Source organism: Aethalodelphis obliquidens, unplaced genomic scaffold, assembly GCF_003676395.1.
Source record: "Aethalodelphis obliquidens isolate GAN/ISIS:26980383/991018 unplaced genomic scaffold, ASM367639v1 scaffold20, whole genome shotgun sequence".
NCBI lineage: Eukaryota > Metazoa > Chordata > Mammalia > Artiodactyla > Delphinidae > Aethalodelphis > Aethalodelphis obliquidens.
This window is the reverse complement of record NW_020837964.1, coordinates 13339976-13364322: the sequence shown is the minus strand read 5'-3', so window position 1 is coordinate 13364322 and position 24347 is coordinate 13339976. Positions and strand designations below refer to the sequence as shown.

Genomic DNA, 24347 nt, shown 5'->3' with positions numbered 1-24347 from the left:
TGGCCCAACCAGATCAGACACGTTGCCTGATTCTAGTTGTCTTTCTACTATAAACATATTTGGCTGATTATTTCACATGTATAAGCCTCCTCTCCCCTACTAGAATGTCAAGTTCAGCTGAGCGAGCCTTGAGAATTTCTCACTGTGCTTAGCACGATGCTCAGAATATAAGCTCATGATTTGCTGTCCTCTATCAGATAACATTTTCCAATACACACCCATATTTCTCTGACAATTCCACTGAGTTTGTTATCATTTTCCCCAGGAATGGAAGAGAATCTTGTAATACACTGGAAGCACAAGATGATGATCCAATGTGAAATTCACCCTTGCCTGGCCTACCAGTAGCTCTCTAGTGGAGCAATAATCAGATGACCACACATTCCCAGTTATGGTGTAAGATCTAAAATTAAGGTCCAGTATCTCATGCTATAAAATCAGAAGGGCTTCAAGTGGCCTGATCGCCAAAGCTTCCCTCCCCACTCTGTTCTCATGAATGAGGTTCCCTGGCTAAACAATCCTCTGTACCAAAGGACCAGGCACAGGTCCTGCCCACCTCTGGGGAGGTTTCAGCTCCTTGCCAGTCTGTGGGTTTATTCAAACAAGCCAATCACAACTTCCCACAAGAACAGGAGAAGTTCCACCCTCTTGATATTACAAAGCCTGCCTCCCAAAGCCCCTAGTTGTTTACTGGGTTCCTGAATGCAACCCCCATGTTGTCTAGCATGGATCGCATGCAGTATCCCTGAGTGACGTGGTGTCTTCCTCCCCTGGGTTGGACAATAAACTGCTGTCTACATAATAAAAACAAAAAAAGGGTGGCAATTCCTGATTCTATACAGAGATCAAGTTTTCCGTTCTTACATAACCCCCCTACTACTGTAGGAAGAAGTATTTCAGGAGAGAGCCTAGGAACAAGGAGCCACTGCTCAAATATCTATGCTGAGTTTCTCATACTACCGCACATCAACATCATACAATCAATCTGACAGGCTAAATGGAACAAGTGGGCGGGGGGCACAGCAAAAATGAGCCCTGGAATCAAACTATGCAAATGTAATTCAAAAGTACTGTCTACTATGTATACCCATGAAGTGAGAAAATGAAGTGTCATTTAGGGATTCAATTCCTGGCAAAACTCAGGTCTCTACTGACTGATCCAAAACCAAGCTGTGATTAAAGAGATACACAGTTCCAGGGATAGCATCAGGAACCCTCTCTGCACTTGGAATGTGGGCTGTTAGAGGTCAAAGATTATATCTAACCACCTCCATTCCTGACTCTAACCCAGTGCCTGCCAGAGAATCTGTTCAATGGAAGTGCTGAGCACACAAACAAAAAAGGGTTTTACTCTGTGAAGTACTCAGAAAACAAATGACTCAGGCCTCTCCATGTTCAATGAAGCTGACGGATTGCCTGGAACATTAAGGCTTCCCATACAGTTTGACGTGGGAAGGCTGAATTCTCAAGTGTGAATTGGAACATTTGACACTGGGTCACTTCCAGCTGCTGCCTCCACATACTCCAAAGGCCCTCCAGAGCCCACCTAAGATGTCTGTTGAAGACAGGCCTCCCCGCCCCCGACCCCATTACCCATGTGCCTTTAAAAAGGGACCACATGTACTGACTTTATTCCCAAGGGCAGGTTCTTCTGTACTTACTGATCCTTCCTAGTAGACAGATGGCAAATGATCATTTCAGGAGCTGTGGAAGTAAAAGGAGCATCTATTAAGAGACTAGGCAGCTGGAATTCATGCCAAATCCTTCACTCTAAGGCTTCAAAGTAGAAGGGAGCTAAAACAGGGAAGAAGAAACCAGCCACCCTTCCTCACTATCCAATGGGAAGAGATATGGATGACTATATAATTATTATCAAGCCCAAGTTTCATCTGCATAGTAGAAAAGACTAGAGAAAGCCAAAAACCATCACAGAGCTGGGAGCATGAGGCCACAGGGTGCCAGAAGTCCAAGTTGGTAACTGGAAGGAGGACACTCAGCTCTTCCTGCTCCAACTTGGGCTCCAATCTCCCACCTAGATTCTCAGCAAAGACACATGGACACCAGCCACCTTAAAAGCTAGGTTTGTATTTCTGGTTAGGTTCCAGGGTGGCAGAACTCCGGAGTTGTACTATAGCCAACCTGGTCCCCATCTCAGCTTGTCTCCCGCCTCCCACAAAGATAACATCATACAAAACTATATTTACAGAATAACCAGTTAAAAATTAAGGGTGTATACAAAAGTAGAGAGCAGAGCCAAAAATATCAATGCGAGAAAGCTCTGGGAAAAGGGACACTGTATTCCACACCGGAACCTGGGGGCAATGTATTATGTACCAGGCAAGGAGAAGTGTAGCAAATCTCAGTGCCAATTTTAGGGGAAACCAGTCACTCCAGGGGAAGAGTGGATGGGGAAGAGCTACTAGCTTTAATATTACAAAGTCTTAATTGTACAGCCACCCTTCTTCTGTCACATGAATTCAGAACCAGGTGGTGAGGGAAATAAGGTCTCTGACAAGCCCCATAGGAAAAGGAAGGGCTCAGAAGGCGTAGCGAGTCCGGATGTCCTCAAGCTTCTTGGACACCTCAGGTGGGGTTCGGTCCAGTTCCTCAGAGACATTCTTTTGTTTGTTGGGCTCCATGGAGTTGAATTGCTCACAGAGATCTCCATCAATCACATTCTAAGGCATGAAAAAATGAGAGGAAGAAAAAGGTTAGATGCCCAAAGAAAATGGCACATGCTAAAGCAGCAACTGCAAGGAAAGCATTTTATTCTCCCTCAGAAACCTGAACTACATTTACAGAGCCAGGAATACTATTCTAAGTTGACCCTTAGTAGCCAGAGTTCAGATTAGCAAAACTGGGTGAAAACTTTTCTCTGGCTATGGTCTGCCCTGAGGGAAGAGGTCTCTGAATATCACTAACTACTCCTCTCCCACATTACTGCCTCCATCAATCCACATCCTCAATGCTCCTTCATTCAGGACTGTTCCGATTTTTAAGGGAGGGAGGCCCAGAGAAAAAGACTGGTTAAATATGCTGAGGATCCCCTTTTTCAACTCGAGTTTCCAAGAAAGACCTACCTTAACAGGGAAGTAATAGGAACGAAAACTGAGGTGGTCTCGCCCACAGAGAGGGGGATGCTCGGACCGGAGGTGCATTTCCACATGCTGGAAGAAGTCATGGTCCTGGCAAAGAAACAAAGAATCTGTCACTAAAAGAAAAAAGTGATTTCAACTACTAGTCTACAGTTTCCAAAGCACAATGAACAGAGAAGCTATTGATTTTTACCACCAAGGAGATGTTAAGTATCTAATTGTTCCTCATGACCACAGGTTCTCCTGCTACAACAAGGTAGCTAAAAAGTGAAAGAAAACCCCTTTGTATTTGCAAAACATGAGAGAAAACACCATATGCAAAGAGTGATTTGTAAAGTCAGATTCCTAACCACAGCTTCCTTGGCAGCAATTACATAAACCAAATCTAGCCAAACCAAGAGCTGACTCTAGGAGGCGTTAAGTGCCCAGTCCACACCAGCCCATCATTCCTGGTCTGTGGGGTTTTGTTCTGGGGCTTCAGCCTCTGACTAACCAAACCCTGGTACAGTATAAAACCAGATGGCTTTCCACAGGGGGGAAAAAAAATCAAGATTCCTATCTCCCCAGGCACTCCTGTCACCTTATAAAAATTGCACAATACTCCTAGTTACAGATGGAGACAAAACGGATTGCCCTCTTAGGCAGATTTAGCACCAAGAAACAACCTTGGGAAGGCAAAAGTCAGACCAGTGTGGAAGATGTCACCTCATGGGATGTGAACGGGACAAGGATGCCAATTCCTCCTGACAAGGTGGTATAGACAAGCGATTCTGAGCCTCCAGGGATCAGCGTGGTCTTCTGTAACGAAAGTACTGTCTCGCCCACATGATAGTTCATGATCACTTCTGCCTGCAAGTTGAAACCAGAAGAGTGACTATATGTGCCCTCAGGAGCATGTTCTAGATTCCCAAGAGCAAACAGTGCCTCCAAAGGCCAGATTTCACCACTTTTGGAAATTCAAAAATTACTAAAATTTAAAAATACTTTGAAATGTCCTTAGCATTTACTTAGAGCTTAATGCCCTCACAAACATGCTGAAGTTAGATCATTTTTGATTTATAACTACAAAACCTTTTTGTTAAATTATCAAGTCTGCAAAAAGAAGAAAAGAAAAGTATAAAAAACAGCAATCTCTAGGCTTGCCCTCTAAAATGGATCTATTTTTAAAAGTCCAGAGATACAGAAGTATATGTCTACAGGAGAAGAGTAAAGCCCAGGGCATACTTCAGAGAAGAGCTGGTTAGTATCTGGAATGAACCTGTGCAACCATCCTTTCTAAGGAACCCACTATGCAGAGATTTATACTGCTAAAATGTCTCAGAAAAATTTCTCTTCTATTGTCATAAAAATGGGATAGTAACTTGGTCACCTTGTGTCAAACCCACCATGCATGGGAGAACACTCAACATAGTCACACGCACTGTGGATAATTCACTAAAGAAATGTTTCCTCGGTGAGGGTCATGAAGAATGTGCTACGCAGGCTTGTGCCCCTCCTTTGTGGTCCCTTCTGCAATCTTACCTTCTGAGAGGCCCCGTTGAGCAAACCCCGGTCCCACAGGGCTTTGTTTCCAGTGGGATCCTCATCCACTTCATCATTGGTGTTAGGTGGGAGCCTCACCTACAATGAAGTGACACAAATCACAGGGCTGGGTCCTGAACCTACTCACCTCGGTCACCAAGCAACGTTTGCCCCAGGTCCTTGCACGCAAACCTTGGGGCCCCAAGTTTGGCAGAGGCCTGAGCCCAAGTCTCCTGCACCTCTTCTGATATCCGAGGAGTGACGAACTCAAAAGCAAAAAACCCCAAAAAACAAAAAACTAAAGAGCAAAAATGGAGACCACAGAACATAAACAAGAAAAGCCAGACTGGGCTTTAAAAGATAAGCCAAAATTTTGGCAAAAAGTAAAAATAAATATTAGTCCTTAGCTCAAACTAAATCTATCATTATTAAATCATGTTGCATGGGGATGAGGGAGGTGAATGGGGTGTGGGTAGGGGAAACTTAAAGAATTTTATACCCATTTTTACTTTCCATATCAGAGATCACAGTCTTGGGTAATTGGCTTTACCACAAACAAACTGGGTCAGCTTTCCTATACATCACTGTAACCCAAGTAAACATCAACTTACGACACAAATGTTGCCAAACTTGTCTGCCCCAGCCACAGTATCGTAGTCCAGGAGGCTAGCTGTTGTGACCCATCGGGGGTAGGTATCATCAGCAAAGATGATAAGCTGGTTCTCATTACGCTTGTAGCGAACCCAGATGAAACTTTCCTGGACATCAGATACAATTACCCTATGTCCAATTGTCTGGATCCCAGAGATGTAATTGGCGATATGCTGGGAAAAACAAGGACAGCAATGGGTGTAACCTTGGGGTGCAGTATCAACAGAAAGTCCAGGTTACCATGACTGCAGCATATATATGGTCTGAAGAATGGCACACACCAAAGAAGAGGAGTCAGCAAGGAGTCAGCAATAAATTCCTAGAAGGTGGGAAAAAGAGCTAACTGGTTTTAATATAGTGGAAATATATGCCTGTCACAGTTAAATTCCTTACAGAAGCAAGGAGAGAAATCTGGCTCTTAGTGTAAAGAAGTCAAGAAACCCACCTATTCCTCCCCTTCTCAAGTCTCAAGGGCCTAATTCTTAACCTGGCATTGGAAGACAAAGAAGGTCCTGATAAAGACATATCATTCTAACAGTTGCTGTCCACCACCCCACCAGGGTCTCCATGTTTACCTTGTTCTCACACTTTCGGAGTAACTTCTTCTTTCCCAGGTCATAGACTCGCAGAAGCTTCCCCACACCAATCAACACCCTCCCCTGGAATGGGGCAATGGCAGCAGGGACCTCTTCCACTGGAGTCTGTGAGAGGAAAAACAGGTGATGCAGCTATTAAAATATACAGCCATACCCCCTCAACCCAAAATGCCTTCTACAGGCATCTGTCAGGAAGACAGACAGCAAGTGATCACTTTTTGCTCAGAGAAAATAAACCACACATACAACAGTCTCTATAAAACAGGGTGTTTGGGTAAACACTCCACTTCCTCAAGTGGATCAATGCCACAAGTGAAAAGAAGTCCTGGTACCTGATGAACACTTCAGAACCCATGTGAATTCAACTGGCACCATTAACTAAATGTGAAGCCTCAATATCAGAAAAGTGACTGTGGGACATGGAGGGAGAGGAAAGAAGTGCTAGTTTAAGGGACATCTTAGTTGTAAGGGAGACACAATGAGTTTAGCACAAAGAAGCCTCTGTGAAGTAACTACTTCCTAGAGAACACTCCCCTTGTGGGACGCCTGGAGAAATCACATTCATGTGCTGTCAGTGTGGAAGAGAGAATAGGAATTTCTTCTATTTTAAAAATTATGGTAAAATATACACGACTTAATATTTAAACCATTTTCAAGTATATAGTTCAGTAACATTAAGCATATTCACAGTGTTGCACAATTATCACCACTATCCATCCCCAGAACTTTATTATCTTTCCAAGGGAAACTGTGTAACCATTAAACAGAAATCCACATGGTCACCCCTGCCCCGAGAATATTAATTCATTAGAACTGCTGAATTTTGGTTACAAATTGCTGCCTACTTAGTAAGACTAGAAAACAAGGGGCTACTTCAGTATGCATCTATTCCCCATGGAGGGTGGTTAGCACACAGGCCTCCTGTGGGACCAGCAAGCAGCGGAGCTTCACTGGAGCATTTTCCACGTGCCACCAAAAGATGGATCAGAAAGACCTGATCCACAACTTACACAAAAGTGGGGAAGTTTAGTAGGACCTAAGAACCAGGAAAACCACTGGCTGGTTCCTACCTTGTGCAAAAACTCCAGTTTTTCCCCATTGTTCACGAGCTTGTAGGTATAGACAAAGCCCCCGGCTACAGATCGGGGATTCAGTATCAGGTCTTTGGCCACACCCACCAGCACATACCAATCATCGCCAGTGTTGGAGAACCTGCACACAGCCACACTGCATTTACAGAGAAAGAATCAGGAGTCAGGTATTAGTCACAGCCCAGAGAATTCCCATTCCAGTCTTCAAAACTCTGTATATCCTGGGCTCCTTACCTAAAAGCAGCTTCATTCTGTTCCAGCTGGACAAGGTCCAGTGTGTTCCCCTGAATAGGATTCATCACTCGGATCACAGAGGCCCACTGTCCATTGCCAGCCTTAGGAGCTCCAAAAATGGACTCAGGGAGGTTTTCATTGAGGAATGCTGCTGCCATCTCCGCAGCCAGCTCTCGCTCATCCTCCCCTGCTGCTTCTACCATTTCCTAAATCCAAAGAACCAAGGAAGAGTTGGTGTGTTCAGAGGTGGGTGCTGGGTGAGAAGTGGACAAGTAGCAAGAACACCTCCAGGGAGTGTTCATAATACACAAAGTAGCCAAATCTGTCCACCAAAATCAGGATCAAAGGGAGAGGTATACAGACAAGGGGAAGAGGAAAGATCACTAAGGGGAAACTAAAGAACTAACATCAGCTGTGGCGAATACTTGACTGGCGGTCTGAGAAACATGAAGATGAAAACACCTTTTTTCTATCTAATCCATCTGATTTCTCTTGCTAAGACTACTTGTTTCCTCTTTTCTAGGCCAGATACAGTTTTATATAGTTGGGACCATTTGTTTTTTGCTGGGAAATGATTTCTGGAAGGAGCTGGTGTTGTGGGGAATACAAAAGCAGTCTCCTCTAGGCCCAATTTCAGGAAACAGATTGTTTTGGAAGTTCCAGGACTGGAGAACCGTTCCAGAGAAGTAGCTGAATACTGAATAAACCCAGCTCAGCGTTTTAGTCCTAAGTCACAAGAAAGCCTCTAAAACCAAGGACTGTGGCAAAGGGCTCTGCTTGAAGGACCTGAAAAGAGCCTGGATCTTCAAATATAACAAAGACTACAGCCATCAATTACACAGAGGTTTAAACTTTTCAACACAATTTCATAGGAATGCCTTTTTATTGAACCCTGAAGGTTAAATGCATTACCTCTGCCATCTGCTGCTTCCTCTGAGCTTTTGTGGCCTCAGTGTAGGCATTATGATCAGTCTCAATGATGATAAGGTTGTTACTTTCAGGGTGGATGACAAATTTCCTGGGTGTGTACTGCAGTGGAAAGGCTACTTGATTGAAGACAGCACCCAGCTTCTCCAATGCCAAAATCCTACGGCAAAAGGCAAGGAGTTAATAGGTCACCCACTCAGGACCAAGAAACTGGTGTTGAAATGGTCTATAAGCAGTCACAGCAAACACGTCAATCCCTAAAGCTCTAATGTTGGCATTAGACAACAAGAAACAATAGCCTTCTTATCTAGATGATTACATGTAAGAGACAAGGAGATCAGGGGAGGGCCTTTACTTTAGCAACAGCCCATCACTGTTCATGGTGATTCCAGTTTCCACCAGTGAAACCTACATTAGAACCCTCAAAGGATTTTTTATCCCTCCAATGATAATGTGACAGTGAAAAGTCAAAATTTCCTCTTGATTATTACTGACAAACGCTGATATAAGGAGTACGAATTCCAGGGCTTCCCTGGTGGTGCAATGGTTAAGAATCCGCCTGCCAATGCAGGGGACACGGGTTCGAGCCCTGGGCCGGGAAGATCCCACATGCCGCGGAGCAACTAAGCCTGTGAGCCACAACTACTAAGCCTGAGCTCTAGAGCCCGCGAGCCACAGCTACTGAGCCCATAAGCCGCAACTACTGAAGCCCATGCGCCTAGACCCATGCTCCGCAACAAGAGAAGCCACTGCGATGAGAAGCCTGCACGCCGCAACAAAGACCCAATACAGCCAAAAAAATAAATTAATAAAATTAAATTTAAAAAAAAAAGTACCAATTCCAAATTTGCTGTGAAGCACTGCAATTATCTGAACATATGTGGTACTTGTATGACAGTGTTTCATAAAATAAACTGGATGCCATCCTGAACGAAAATCACCTAAGCTTTAGGAAATCCACAACGACGCACAAAGAGATGGCAAGTATGAGTTCTACAACCTTTGTCAAAAGGGACAGAGATGTGGACTTCCCTGGTGACACAGTGGTTGAGAGTCCGCCTGCCGATGCAGGGGACACGGGTTCGTGCCCTGGTCTGGGAGGATCCCATATGCCATGGAGCAGCTGGGCCCATAAGCCATGGCCACTGAGCCTGCGCTCCACAATGGGAGAGGCCACAACAGTGAGAGGCCTGCGTACCGCAAAAAAAAAAAAAAAAAAAAGGGACAGAGATGTGCATTAGGTCTAATTATAAGCAAAATGAGCAGAGAACCCAGATGCTCTTAAAAATATAGATACTTGGTCTCTAACAATGGAGTTTTATTTTTAATTTAAATATTCTTACAGATCATATACAATCTGACAGCAGACCTAAAAAACAATGGAAGATAGGAAAAACCATTTCAAAGTGCTTAAAGAAAAAAACAGCTAATTAAGAATCATTAAGGGACTTCCCTGGTGGCGCAGTGGTTAAGAATCCGCCTGCCAATGCAGGGGACATGGGTTCAAGCCATGGTCTGGGAAGATCCCACATGCCGCGGAGCAACTAAGCCTGTGTGCCACAACTACTAAGCTTGTGTGCCACAACTACTGTAGCCCGTGTGCCTAAAGCCTGTGCTCCACAGCAAGAGAAGTCACTGTAATGAGAAGCCCACGCACTGCAGCAAAGAGTAGCCACCATTCACCACAACTAGAGAAAGCCTGTGCACAGAAACGAAGACCCAATGCAGCCATAAATAAATAAATAAATGTATTTAAAAAAAAAATCATTAAAAAAGAGTACAATATAAAAACCAGAACATCTTCTAATAGACTATGATTAACAACATTCCACTCCCATAAATATCCAAATATTCTGAGGGGATAATTAGCAAGGTCCCTTTACTTGCAGACATTAAATCAAATACTTTACCAACATGTGAGTAAAAAAAAAAGATCAACTGCTAAACATCAAAAACTGTCATTCTGCAAGGAAAAAAAAAGTACAGCATTTAAAAAACCCACAACTCCTGAGTTTTGATTCTTCTAGTCCAACCCACACACTGGCCTGCTTTCATAAAGGCACTCTACCACACCAAAAGGCAGACTCCAGACAGAGGCAGCACCTGTCCTAAGGGAGAAACATAACATGGGAAGGGACACGGATGCTCCCGTGTTGTATTCTTCCTTGGAAAACATGAGGCTAGCCAGCGTTTGTCAAAGTGGGGCATATACCACTGCTGATACCCAAGATGACTTCAGGCAGTTCTCAGATGGAGTTTTTTTTTTTTTTAATATTTATTTGGCTGCACCAGGTCTTAGTTGCAGCATGCAGGATCTAGTTCCCTGACCAGGGATCGAACCCGGGCCCCTGCATTGGGAGCACGGAGTCTTAACCACTGGACCACCAGGGAAGTCCCTAAGATGGAGTTTTTAAAATATAATTCTTTAAAAAATAATTAGCCTTTTGTGTGCCAAAGGATGCCACCAAGAAAGTGAAAAGACAGGACTTCCCTGGTGGTGCAGTGGTTAAGAATCCACCTACCAATGCAGGGGACACAGGTTCAAGCCCTGGTCCAGGAAGATCCCACATGCCGCAGAGCAACTAAGCCCGTGCGCCACAACTACTAAGCCTGCGCTCAAGAACCAACGAGCCCCAACTACTGAGCCCATGTGCCACAACTACTGAAGCACACACACCTAGAGTCTGTGCTCTGCAACAAAGAGAAGCCACCGCAATGAGAAGCCCGCTCACCACAACGAAGAGTAGCCCCCACTTGCCACAACTAGAGAAAGCCCACGCGCAGCAACGAAGACCCAACGCAGCCATAAATAAATAAATACCAAAAGAAAAGAAAGTGAAAAGACAATCCACAGGAGAAAATATCTGCAAATCATATTATCTGATAAGGCAGTTGTATCTAAAACATAAAAAGAACTCTTACAAATTCAATGATAAAAAGACAACCCAATTAAAAAATGGGCAAAGGATCTGAATAGACATTACTCCAAAGAAGAACAAAGAGCCAATATAAGCACATGAAATGATGCTCAACATCATTAACCATCAAAGAAATGCACATCTAAACCACAATGAGATATCACTTCACACTCTCTAGGATGGCTAGAATCAAAAAGTCATATAATAACAAGTGTTGGTAAAGATGTGCAGAAATTGGAATCCTCAAACCTCATTGGTGAAAACGTAAAATAGTCTAGCCACTTTGGAAAGCAGCCTGGCAGCTCCTCAAAAAGTTGAACAGTTACCAACAATTCCACTCTTGCAGGTACATACCCAAGGAAAATGAAAATATACACCCACATAAAAACTTGTACATGAGTGTTCACAGCAGCGTTATTCATAATAACCAAAAGTGAAAGTGAATGGTTCTGACAGTAAGTACTATGGACAGTGGTATTTAAACTATGTTCCCAAGAATTCTTCTTATATGTTTCACACAGCAGCCTTCCCTGATATTGTTCTGGGGGAAAAATGTTCTGCTGCTACAAAAAAAGTTTGCAAACCTGTGGAATTGTCAAAATTAATAAGGAATCAAGGAGATAGAGAGCACACGTCGATAAAACAATTAGAGGATACATGGATGAGGCTAGGCCTTGAAAGGCAGAGATGTGTGTGGGAAGCATTCCAAGGACAGCTGCAGAGATAAAAAACCAGGAAGGAATATATGGAGGTAGGCAGGGAGAGTAATTCTGCTGGAGCATAAGGTATACAAAGGTGCTGACACTTAGAAAGAGAGCGACAATGACTGAAAAGTTCCAAAAGTTTTTGCAAACAAATCTGGCAGTTCACTTGATTAAGTACCAAGTGACTCATATATCAAGAGGTCAGAGTTCCATTGTAAACAGCCAACAGTTATAACCAGGACATGTGTGACACTAGTGGCATTAAAGGGTTAAAAAAGAAAACAAACACAACCAACCGCCAAAACTCGAGACAGTCAAACCGAATAGGTTATTTTCCATCTTGCAATACAGACAGTGTTCACTCCAATGTGATCAGTGTAAATAATGTCAACCTGCAAAAGGCCTAAATAATTTATATTGGTTAATATTTAAGATATAACATTGCAAATGCAAGACAGAGTGAGAAAAGATTATCAGTGAGCCAACAACGCCTGCTCTAAAACCAATCCAATGGCATGGCCCTTGAAAACAAGAATCTTAAAAATCTCAGAGACTGAACTACACTGCTGAGTATAAAAACTTGGCACTGAAGGTCTAAACAGAAGCTAAAACTCCCAAACACCAAGACTTGGCTACCAGGTACTTAAATCCTGAGCCAAATGAAGGTTTCAATTACAACACTAGTGCCATGGCAAAAAGTCAGATCTCTGCAGCCTCTTGCGGGGCTTCAACTGTGGGGCTCTCTCACCTCAGGGTATTGGTGGAGATGGCCACAATGCCCTCAGGGCACTGTTCAGAGGCGAAGCCAGATGCAAATTCCAGGGTCTCGTAAGACAGGGGGGTGAGATGGAAACGAGATTGGTAAGAATAGCTCAACCATGAGCGGCTTGACATGGCCAACACCTGAGGAAAGAAAAACATCTCCAATAAGCTTGGGAAAAGCCCAAACATGGTATGCTAACCAAATTATCCTATCCCCAAATTTCAGTGTGCAGAATATCCCAAGGAATTTTAGAAACCTAAAGGGCTACCTTAAGAAAAACAGGCCTAGAGAAGAGGCAGTATGGCTTACTATTTGCTAAAAGCATTGGCTATTAGCCAGATGACCTACTAATCACTCAATCTCTGAGCCCCAGTTTCCACATGTGTAAATTGGGAATACTATCACAAGGCTGGATAGTTGCAAGTATTAAATGCAGTAACAAGTAAAGAACTAGCAGAGCACCCGGCAACACTGATATTCTTAGCTACAAAGGACACAATGTTTCCCAGCCTCTTTCACATTACACAGTAAGCCATGACACTGATACCAGGTTGCTCCTGGGTAGTGGTATCCTACATCGGAGGTTTCCAGCTAACTGTCAGTGTACTCCATTTGCTCAGCCTCAGGATTGAAGGGATCAGTATTCTAACTCACCTATAACCAAATCATGGCACAGTGCCATGGAAATCCAGTTAAGAAGCTCTAGATTAAGGGACCCAAGACTTCCCACATGAAGGAAACTAATCAAGATAAAGCTAATGTCAACTAACTACAACACTGGTGAATTAATGACAGCAAAATTTATACCAAGGGGATTTTTCTCAGCTGATGCCACTAACATCCAAAAACACTATCTCGCCCCTTTCATTACTTACTGCCTCCTGGCCTTGCATCCGGACACGAAAGAGTTTCACAGGACGGGACCCCAGGTACCTAGTGCGGGTGTCAGACAGATCCCCAGTGACAGGGTCCAGGACTGTTCTCAGCAACACACCATTCTAATAAAAAGGAGAGGAGTGGTTAAAGCCTATACATAATGGAAGCTTCTTTAGCTACTTTAATTTCAGAGCAAATGGAAGGAAATGACTAGGTGGTTTAAATATATAGTAATCAGCCAGCCATTCATTCACTCTCTCCTAAATCACTCTCACTCAAATAGCTATTGACTATTTACTAAGTGAAAAGCACAGTTACTTTTCACTGTGTATCCTTAAAAATATTTTTACCAAGTATGTTAAACTCTTCTTCATAATTTTAAGTTTTAAGATGTATGCACAGTTTAATATCCACGCCTATTGTGGTCTCTAAATACCATTTCCCTTAAAAAGAATAAGAATCCTAAGAGAAATGGCTTTTTCAGGTCTGAAGCAAGAATGTTCCAAATGTGTGTGGGGCACTTTGTTGTGCCAGGAAGAAGCCTCCAAAGATAGTGGGGTCATGTTAAAAGGACAAAGGAGCCAACTTGAAAGGGGAACTCCCACTCATCTAAAATGTGGCAATTTAGCATCCAAAACAACTACAATAGTTTGATGCACAAATATTATAAAATCTGCAAGTTCATAATGTTATATAAAAAACAAAACAAAACAAACACTTCATCAGTCTTCATTGGAGTATGCTACGGCACCAACTCCTTACTCTGAAAATAAGTGAGCAAAGGGGAAAAAAATGAAATATTTATCCTTTCCCTATATGAACTGTACTTCAGGGTAAGCAAAGATATAAAGCAAATTTTGTCTCTAGAGAAAAGTTCCAGCTAATTAAAGAATGAAATAGAAAACCATCACTTCCCAACCCCTAATGAATCTAAGCAATGTGTATCACTGGCTGTTATTAAGTAAAAGATGGACAGGGAGCTTTAAAACAGGTCATTCAAAATAGATACTAACATTCTAACATCACTAAATTAGGTGGGACAACCAGACTTCATATGCCACCTAATAGGAAAACAAATGGCACCTATAAAAATATTCTTGTCCCTCACCAAAAACAAATCTAATCAACCTCTTGGTCTGTGCTATCTAATACTATAGCCATCAAGCCACATGTGGTTAGTCAGAATTAGAAGTGTGCTATTAGGACTTCCCTGGTGGCGCAGTGGTTAAGAATCCACCTGCCAATGCAGGGGACACGGGTTTGAGCCCTGGTCCAGGAAGATCCCACATGCCATGGAGCAACTAAGCCCGTGCGCCACAACTACTGAGCCTGCACTCTGGAGCCTGCGAGCCACAACTACTGAAAGCCTGTGAGCCTAGAGGCCGTGCTCCGCAACAAGAGAAGCCACTGCAACGAGAAGCCTGTGCACCGCAATTTAGAGAAAACAGAGAAAGCCTGCGCGCAGCAACGAAGACCCAATGCAGCCAAAAATAATTTTTTTTAAAAAAGTGCTGTTAAGTGCAAAGTACCAAATAGCAGATTTCAGAGACCTAGTTCTCCCCATACCCAAAAAAATAAAAGGGTGAAAACATAAAATATCTTAATTCTCTACTGACTACAAATTGAAATGATATTTTGGATATACTAGGTTAAATAAAACATTAAAATTTAACTCCATCTGTTCCTTTTTTGTGGCTACTGAAAAACTTAAAATTAGACCTGTGGCTTGCATTGTATTTTTAATGGATAGCATGGTCTAATCTACCCACCAGTTTGCAGGAACATTAAACACACAAGGAATGACTCTGTCAAATCCAGAAGGTGGGAAATTCCACAAGAAAAGTGATCTGGTTTCTTTAAAAAAAATTTTTTTAACAGGTTGGGACAGTTATTAAAAGAAACATAAAAAGATAAATCAAGCATATGAAAACTGTGCACAGCTTTATGTAGATCCCGAGTAGAACCAAATGTAAAAACATTTTTGGGAAAAGAAAAAAAAAGGAGAAAACTAGAATATGGGGATATCAGATGACATTAGGGAATTGTTAGGGCTTCCCTGGTGGTGCAGTGGTTTGAGAATCCGCCTGCCAATGGAGGGGACACGGGTTCCAGCCCTGGTTCGGGAAGATCCCACATGCCGCGGAGCAACTAAGCCCGTGTGCCACAACTACTGAGCCTGCACCCTAGAGCCCTCGAGCCACAACTACAGAAGCCCGTGTGCCTAGAGGCCGTGCTCCGCAACAAGAGAAGCCACTGCAATGAGAAGCCCGCGCACTGCAATGAAGAGTGGCCCCGCTCGCCAAAACTAGAGAAAAAGCCCGTGCGCAGCAACAAAGACCCAACGCAGCCAGCCATAAACAAACAAAGGAATTGTTAAATTTTGTTGAGCATGATCATATTAAGGCCTCAACACACACACACCCCTCGGCACAGCTACATTCTCAAGTACTTAAAGATGAAACTATATACCATATTGGATCTGCATTAAAATACTCCAGGAAAAAGAAAAGAAGGGGAAAAGACAAAGTGCTGATAACTGGTAATAAGTACATGGAGGTGCATTACGTTAGTCTAACTCCTGGGCATGTTTGAGAAATTCTAAATTAGGAAGTGAAATTAAAAAGCAAAAAGTACCTGGCCTAGATGCAAACGAAAAGTATCAATATATGGTCAAAACCCCTGACAATCTCTGATCCTTAGGTTCCTGCCTTTTGGGCCATGAAGAGCTCAGGTGCTTTGACAACAGGGAACATCTAGGGGCCCTCTATTGCTAATGGAGCCCATTATGAACTGTGAGACCCTCCGTATCCAGGGGTTCTGAATTCACGGATTCAACCAACCATAGATCAAAAATATTTGAGGGGGAAAAAAAAATTCCAGAAAATTCCAAAAACCGAAACTTGAATTTGCAGCAGCTATTTATATAGCATTTACCTTGTATTAGGTAATTAAGTAATCTAGAGATGATTTAAAGTGTATGAGAATATGCAATTACTATGCCATTTTATATAAGAGACTTGAGTATCCTCAGACTTTGGTATCCAAGGGAGATCCTGGAACCAATCCCCCAAGGATACCAAAGGACAACCGTATTAGTTTCAAAAGGTGCATACTGTGAGTACAGGCAACTCTTAAGAACCCCATCTAGTTCTGCCACAGAACAGCGATTGCTAAGCATTTTTATCAAAAACTCTTCATAAAAATACTTTTTTCTAGGCCTGATTTGTTCTAATTAGAGGTGAAATAAGTGGAACACAGAGCAGCATTGCTCACTTCTCATAAGGTGGGTAACTGAAACCATAGGCACAGTATTGAACAAAGGAGTCATGAAAGTAAAAGAAGCCCTGACACCAACAACGTGAGCTTCTAGATCTCTTACCTGTAGCCCAATATTCAGGTATAAGAAGCCAATAGAGCCCCTCTCACCCAGCTCATCCTGCTTCTCAGTCCCACCCATTTCCACAATACACAATGACTCAGGCTGGGCTGGGAGAGCCTGCATGCTCAAAGGTTGCAAACAGTCCTAAGGGGGAAAGAGAAAAGAATAAAACATGGGAAATGACCAATTTTGGAAAAAACCTACCCAGAGAAATCTAATTCTAGAAGTGAAGAACAACTCTTTCTCATGGACAGGGAAAACCTGAAAAAGGAGTTCTATTTAGACTGAACCTTAAAACAATCTCTGGAGAGGATTGTGCTTTCCTTTTTTTTTTGCAAAAGTGGATAATGGTAAAAGTAAATATGCAAAGGGCACCTCTTTAAAGTCATCCAAGGCCCTTTTCTGTAAACACAGTCTTGGATTTTTTTTTTTGTTTCTGTTTAAACTAAAAAAGGGAATCAAGCCATAAGCCAAAGAAGCAGGCACTGCAGAAGACTCCTGAGGTGTGCTGCTACAATAATCAGGAGAAGCAGCAGGTGGAGATTTCAGGGTCCAGCCCAGCTGATCTCAGAGAGGGACATCAAAAATGGGTCAGGTGCTCAGGTTCCAAGTGGAAGATCCTTAAAGTTGAGAGTGACACTCACTGAGGGATCCAGGGAGATGATTCTGACAGTATTGTCCACCAGCCCCACAGCCAGGAAGCGAGACCGCTGCTCTCCAGGGGGGACGTTGGCCAGACTCATGCACACCACATCTGCTGACATCTCCTTCCGTTCTGTGTATTCATTCAGCTGTCCTGACTACAGGAATGAAGACAGAGAGAGGTCACAAACCACTCCAACTTGCCCCCAAACCCTGGGCCTGGAGAACAAAGGGAGCTTGTTAAGTTCCTTTTTGCTTCCTCGCACTCTTTTTACTATAATCAATGACCAAGAATATCTCTACCTAAGGTTCCAAGACTAAACTCTACAGGCTAATGGAAAGCAAAATTACTGACAAGAGAATCAAGAGACCCTTGACAAGTATAATGCACCACAAATTTTCTAAGCCAGCCTAGCTCTCAGGAAATGAAAATACATAAAATTGTTTATTTGTTCATGAAAATACTCTGGGTGAAAGAGAATTCAAATATGGCATTTAAAGACAAAACCCCTCAATCATAGGTACAGTTGGACTATACAAGCTGGCCACAACCAGAGACTTCTTAAGAACATAATTAAACACACCTAACATCCTTCCATATATAAAAGTAAAATAAATTTCTGAAATTGATTCAGATTGCAGAAACTAAACATATGGCAAGTATCTGGTGGAAAACTAGAGTGTGCAGGGCAGAAAAAGTGTTTCATTGCTAAGATGGCATTTCATAACTCCAATTAGAATTAAAGACATGAAAACATATCCACCTCCAACCCCCTTGTAAAGGGCTTTAGGACACTTTCCCTTCTCATTTCCCTTTCATTTTTAAAATTTTATTTTTTATGTTTTAATAGATCTTTATTGGAGTATAATTGCTTCACAATACTGTGTTAGTTTTTTGTGTGCACAACAAAGCGAATTAGCCATATGCATACACATGTCCCCATATCCCCTCCCTCCCACCCTCCCTTTCCCACCCCCTAGGTCATCGCAAAGCACCAAGCCTATCTCCCTGTGCTACGCTGCTGCTTCCCACCAGCCAACTATTCTACATTTGGTAGTGTTCATTTCCCTTTCTCATGAATATGTAATCTAGATACCTGGACTGCAACTCCCATCTTCACCTCTGAACCCTACATTAAGTCCCACAGTGAATGGTAAAATAACATACGGGATCCATTTCAAAATAGACCAGTTCTCCTCCTGTCAGGGCGATCACCACTTGTCGTTGGTTCACTGCACATTTCACAATTGTTTTCTTTCCAGGAGTCTTCCACTCATTGACTCTCTTGTCTGCTCGTATGTGCCGAATGCCATCAGGATACACCTTGAGGCAGTAACAGAAAGAAACCCAACTTTAGCAATTTGACTCATCACTCAAGCATGACCCTCACACGTATCAGATCTGTCAGATCTAGAGGCACTGTATTTGAGGCACCAGTTGGGTCAATGACAAAAAAGAGTTAAGAGGTCCCAGGCAAGGTTAACTTCAAAAAAGTTTATGTTTTGCAGCATCCATTTCAAAGAAGTTCAAAGCTCCTTAAATGTGAACCCAGCAATCTACACCGTAATGAGGTCAAAGAAAGGACAAAGTAAGGTGAGCAGGTTAAGCAGCTCTCTGAGAATCCTCACCTGCACTAAGGCATCATCTCCTAACAAGGAGCAGGACAAGGTTGGGGTAGTGCCCAGAAACCCAGAGTCAGTCACTTCTTCTACAGTCTCTCCAATGGACAACACAAGTGTGGCATTCACGAAAGACACAATGATGTAAGCATCAAACTCATCTGAAAAGGAAAGAGAAGAAAGAAGTGGGTTAGCTAAGAACTCATTAGTTACAAAACCAAATGAGACACACTAAGCATTCTCTTCAGAAACTTTCCAAGGCACTTCTTCTATGTGTAGTCATCACACACAGTCATGTGGCAAACAGCACAGGATGATCCAAAAGATAATTAAAGGTCATAACAGCCTACAGATATACTTTGCTTCCTTAAATGGCTAAACAGTACATAAAGTAGACATGCCCACATCTAATACCTTTGAAAATTAATATTTTCTTGAGACATTTGCTAGAAAAATGCAAGAGAACAAAGCAAGAGGAAATTTTGTATACAATATTTATATGTACTGAAACTACAGTTTCAGATGCCAATCACAATCCATTCTTAAGAGATACTCCCTATAACCAAGGAAGGTCCCCATTTTCTTCCAAAAGTATCTTATGTGAGAACACAAGACCTAATGAATAAAATAGTGATTACTTAAGCCTCCAAGAGACTAAGACATTCTAGGGTTGGAAACTGAGAATCCTAGGATGTCCCAAAAGGAATGATGTAAGAACACTGGATAACCAGGGAGGGGGTGGGTGGTGGTGGTAGTTTATATTGTCAGCCCTTGAACTCTCTAGTTTTTCACATTTAAAAATATCACCATTCGATGGTCATGAGCAATCCTATTAGAACTTGCTTTTCATTTAATAAAATGCACTTGGATAAACAAACACCAACAAGTTTTTCAAGGAGGTCAGAGGTATACAGGCAACCCCAAAAGTTTCTCACACAGATCCCACAGTTAAAAGCTGTCTACTTCCTACACATTCCACCCTACAACATAAAACAACTTCTGTATGTATCTCCCACATCCAGCACAATGTTTGGCATAAAGCTTGATAAATGCTGAATAAATGTATGTTCATTTTTTTGAGATGAATTGAGATTTTCCTACTTTACATTTGAATTTTCTGTATCAATTCCCCTCTTCTTGTCCCCTTCACACAGAAATCAGGCAAACAAGGGATAGAATGACAAGCACACAAGGTACTAAATTAGAGTGGCTACCTCACTCTTAGCAGAAACAGCTGAAGGATCCTGCTTGCCTGAGTCCCTGTCAGAGCTCAACACCATAGGCCTGATCCACCCCACTCACATCAAGGACACAGTATGGATTGAGTGCTCCAAGGGTCATTCAGCTGAACTAAGATTACTCAATGAGTTCAGCAGAATCAGTGCTCTTTACAGAAAAAGGGGCCAGATGAAAATGTATTATTGGTATAACCTATAGTAGCATTCTGACCTATTAGCAGGACATAAAATCAATTTTGTGGACTGCAATCAGCATTTTAAAATACAAATATATAGAAATAAATATAATTTATGAGGATGCCTCATAGTAAGGGTAAGTACTATTCTGCAAAACTGTTGCTTCAGTTAATAATACGTGTGCACTGAATGAGTGGCTGAAAGGCAAGGATCAAAGATCTTTCCCAATGGGTATAATCTAATGGCTACACCAGGAATCCAGAGCAAGGGTTCCATCATAAGGAATAACACTGAACAAGCAGATAATTTGTCTTAGATTACTTTACTATAACTGTCAACATGTATCGCATGCCTGGGGACACCTTATAAAATGGCTTTGTAAGAAGACCGCACTGTTCACCATCATAAAACATGGAGTGTGGACGTGGTCGTCTCTGAAATGGATGCCTTAATAGCGCACAACAAAACCGTCTTCACTCTCCACACAACACCAAGCTTGGAAGCTTTGCTCCAGCTCTCAGTTTTTGAACTGGAAATTTCTGGTATGTAAAAGTAACAGGAATTGCTTAATTTTAACATTATATAAATATCGTGTCCTTTCCCATGTTCTCAACACTGAAACCTTGTACCTTAAAAGCTGTGCCAGAGCAAATTAAAGCCAAACAAAAACGGGCTCAAACTGGTCAGGATTTCAGCCTCTTCTTTCAGTCAAGGGAAAAGGTGGGCTTCCAGAAAAGAAACCACACATTTATAACTTACAAGCAGAGAATGAGGGGAGTGAGGGAAAAAGGACTGCCTGGGCCCTTATCCTTCCTCTGACCCAAGGCCCCAGACTGCTCAGGTATAAAAATAAAGAGATGCTTGGTGGACTTAAATAGGGTCTTATGTTTGCTGGGCAGTTCAACAAGGAGTAAAGCAATGACTGACACCTGAAAGCTCCTTTACATCACGGATTTCCTCAAAATATCCACTACCCTGTAAATACTAAGCACACTGTAACTTCTACCCTTTCCATTCTACGGTCAGGAGGACCAGAAACAGATAAGCTGCTCTTGTGTCCTAGGCAGGTTATAGGTTAAAAGGTGGACTTCAGAACAAAATCAAGCTTCAGTCAAGATAAATGACTATGAACTATGAAATCTATGTTGCCTTCTTCCAGAGGTTTCAAATTTCATATAAATGACCATTAGTTCAACCCTCAGTGAAGAATCTATTAGGATATGAGAACGCATCTTTGTCTCAGTTAAAAAGGACTTCTATCTGTCTGAGCAATACGGAAGCAGCCCACAGAAGAGGGAATGCTTTCTTCTTCTCTCCCCTGCCTTAGTATCTCAGGCTCAAAAAACAGCTCACTACTCCAAAGGGGAAAGTGAGTGACCATCCAGATGATTTAGGCCTCCAATGTCTCACTCTCACTCTATACTCAGACTACTCAGTGCTTGTCTTGCCTCAGCACAGTCTTGATTATACTCAAAAGAGAAAAAGGGGGGCTTTCTCCAGGACCTAATCTTTCAGACAGTACATGTGGAACATTACAAAAACATCAAGAGAGAGTATGAAGTTAAGATTTTCTAGCCACAGCCTCTTTTAGCTTAATGAGAGGCAAATTAATCAAATGTTCCATATTCTGTAGGCGAAAGTGATTCCTGCCTCAAACTATTTAACATACAGGCAGATGGGTGTGCACCACTAACACTGCACATGGAGAGCCAACTGCAAAGTTACCCTCTGAAAGATGCTACCAGGGCAGCCTCAATATTTTGTGCAGGTCCCTCTCCCTGGGTAATCTCTAAGACCCCATAGTAGACCCTAGCAATAGGTACAAGGTACACACCTGTGGTGATCAGCACCTTCACCAGCCACCTGTGGAAGAGAAAAAAAGGCTTGGTATTGGTAGTGTGCATCACCAAGTACCAGCCAAGGTTAGTAGTTGCCTGGAAGACTGCAGCATGTGTGGACATGTGGAATAGTAACTTAGGGTATCTGGAAAGAGAATGAACAGAGAGAACTTGACCTGTTTTGTGGGTGAACACCCAAATTATAGTTTCTAAAGAGTAAAATTTATCAGGATGTAATCATTTCCTAGATTTTGGTATCTAGAGGACAAAACTTTTCAGCTACAAGTTCCATCATGCAACATACCACAGATCACGAACTTATCTAACTTACCCCAAAAGCCTTTCCTGATTCTCAAACACATGCCTGTTCCCTCTTCTCTAACCCCTCCTGGCAACATGCTTGTGCCTTTCATCACATCAGAACACACAACAGTTTTCTGTTTTGGTTTTGGTTTTGATTGCGGTACGCGGGCCTCTCACGTTGTGGCCTCTCCCGGACGTGCAGGCCCAGCGGCCATGGCTCACGGGCCCAGCTGCTCCACGGCATGTGGGATCCTCCTGGACCGGGGCACGAACCTGTGTACCCTGCATCGGCAGGCGGACTCTCAACCACTGCGCCATCAGGGAAGCCCACAACAGTTTTTTATACTTATCTTCTTTTTTAGATGGCACATGCCCTGAGAGTAGAGTCCTATCTTAATTACAAGGTAGCAGGATGAGAATACTGAACTTATCCTAGAAAACCAGCATGACCCAAACTCACTATAGGGTTAGTCAAATGAACACTGGATTGAGATTCGGGAGACACTGCTTTCAGTCTCTATTACCTAGGTGCCCTATCTTGGGATAGTCAACGCCTGTGATTTTCGGCCTTCTTCATAAAAATGAGGGGTTAACTTTCCTGCATATCTAAATTGATTTTACAGTAAAGTTTAATAAGTGAAAACAAAAACAAACAAAAAAAGAGGAGCAAACTAGGTTTTATCTCAAAGGCTCTTTCTAATTCAAACAGTCTGGGAAATGTTTTCAAGAGCCTAAATATCAACCAGCCAATCTGCCACCAAGCTAAAGGTGAACATCAACAGTGACCAGTTTCTTTATGAAGACATTACACAAAATGGGGAAATCTTTCAAAACGAATCATCCAATAATTACCTTTTCAGCTAAAATGAACCTACTAATTTCCTATTCACTTTTTTTTCTTTCTACTCAACTCAGATTGGATTCCAATGCTTACATGAGACAAAATCCACTAAAATGTGTACTCTATTAATAGAAACGAGATTTCCCTCCTCATTTCCCAGCTCCCTTAAATTTGTTCCATACAACCAAAACATCTAAATAGCAGGAAGATTTCCAGCTGTTTTCTTTAAAAAGCTTTGTATATTGGCCAGTCCCACATTCCTGAGGGAACAAGAGGAAAATGAGGTCTAGGAATAGAAATGACCTACGATCCCGAAGAATCAAAGGGAAAATGAGAATTGAGTTTCATCTCTAAGGGAATGAAATTCAGTTGTCACAAGACTTTCCTGCTATTGCACTAAAATGAATTTTCGCATAACTTTCAATTTTTTAGGATGAGGTGACCATTTTTATTCTGGAGCTCAGACTTCCTCTTTCCTCCATCCCTTCTTTTCTACTCACTCTAAAATTCTGATTCCATTCAATCAACCTCCGCTTTCCTTAAACACAACTATTATACCTATTGAGCATTAACAAGCTTTACCAATCTCTTAATACCCAAAATAATACCTTTAATTTCACTGTGATTTCAGCACAATAAGAGAGAAAACATTGTTGAAGAAAAAAGAAGCAAAAACTTTCCCTTACACCATACTCCTCACACAAATGGAAAGAGTATCTTAAAGATGAATACAGTCAAAGAACACAACATACGACAGCTCTACCTATGATACTCAAGTGTATATGTACTGAATATTAACAGCCACCCTATGCTCCCCTTACCCATGTGTACAAAAAGTAGTAAGTGAAGGCACCCTGATTGGGAGAGCCTCAAAAACGTGGTGTTGAGTCAGAAGAAGTTTCTAGTATATGGTGCTAGATGATGTGATATAGA

General features: G+C 42.2%; 1 protein-coding gene across 2 annotated transcripts in view; it reads right to left on the bottom strand.

Moving 5' to 3' along the window:
• Positions 1–2065: 2065 nt before the first annotated feature.
• The window catches only part of SF3B3 (splicing factor 3b subunit 3), a 48117-nt gene continuing 25835 nt past the window's right edge, over positions 2066–24347 (bottom strand). For both annotated transcript variants that reach the window (XM_027119300.1, XM_027119301.1), the window contains exons 12-26: positions 19027–19178; positions 18566–18721; positions 17400–17555; positions 16756–16899; positions 13376–13498; positions 12486–12640; positions 8101–8275; positions 7189–7394; positions 6934–7090; positions 5843–5968; positions 5228–5440; positions 4617–4715; positions 3801–3944; positions 3081–3185; positions 2066–2678 (exon numbers count right to left, since the gene is read on the bottom strand). In XM_027119300.1, coding sequence (XP_026975101.1) covers positions 2538–2678; positions 3081–3185; positions 3801–3944; positions 4617–4715; positions 5228–5440; positions 5843–5968; positions 6934–7090; positions 7189–7394; positions 8101–8275; positions 12486–12640; positions 13376–13498; positions 16756–16899; positions 17400–17555; positions 18566–18721; positions 19027–19178 — 2252 coding nt within the window. In that variant the 3' untranslated portion in view covers positions 2066–2537. The remainder of the gene's footprint in view (positions 2679–3080; positions 3186–3800; positions 3945–4616; positions 4716–5227; positions 5441–5842; positions 5969–6933; positions 7091–7188; positions 7395–8100; positions 8276–12485; positions 12641–13375; positions 13499–16755; positions 16900–17399; positions 17556–18565; positions 18722–19026; positions 19179–24347) is intronic.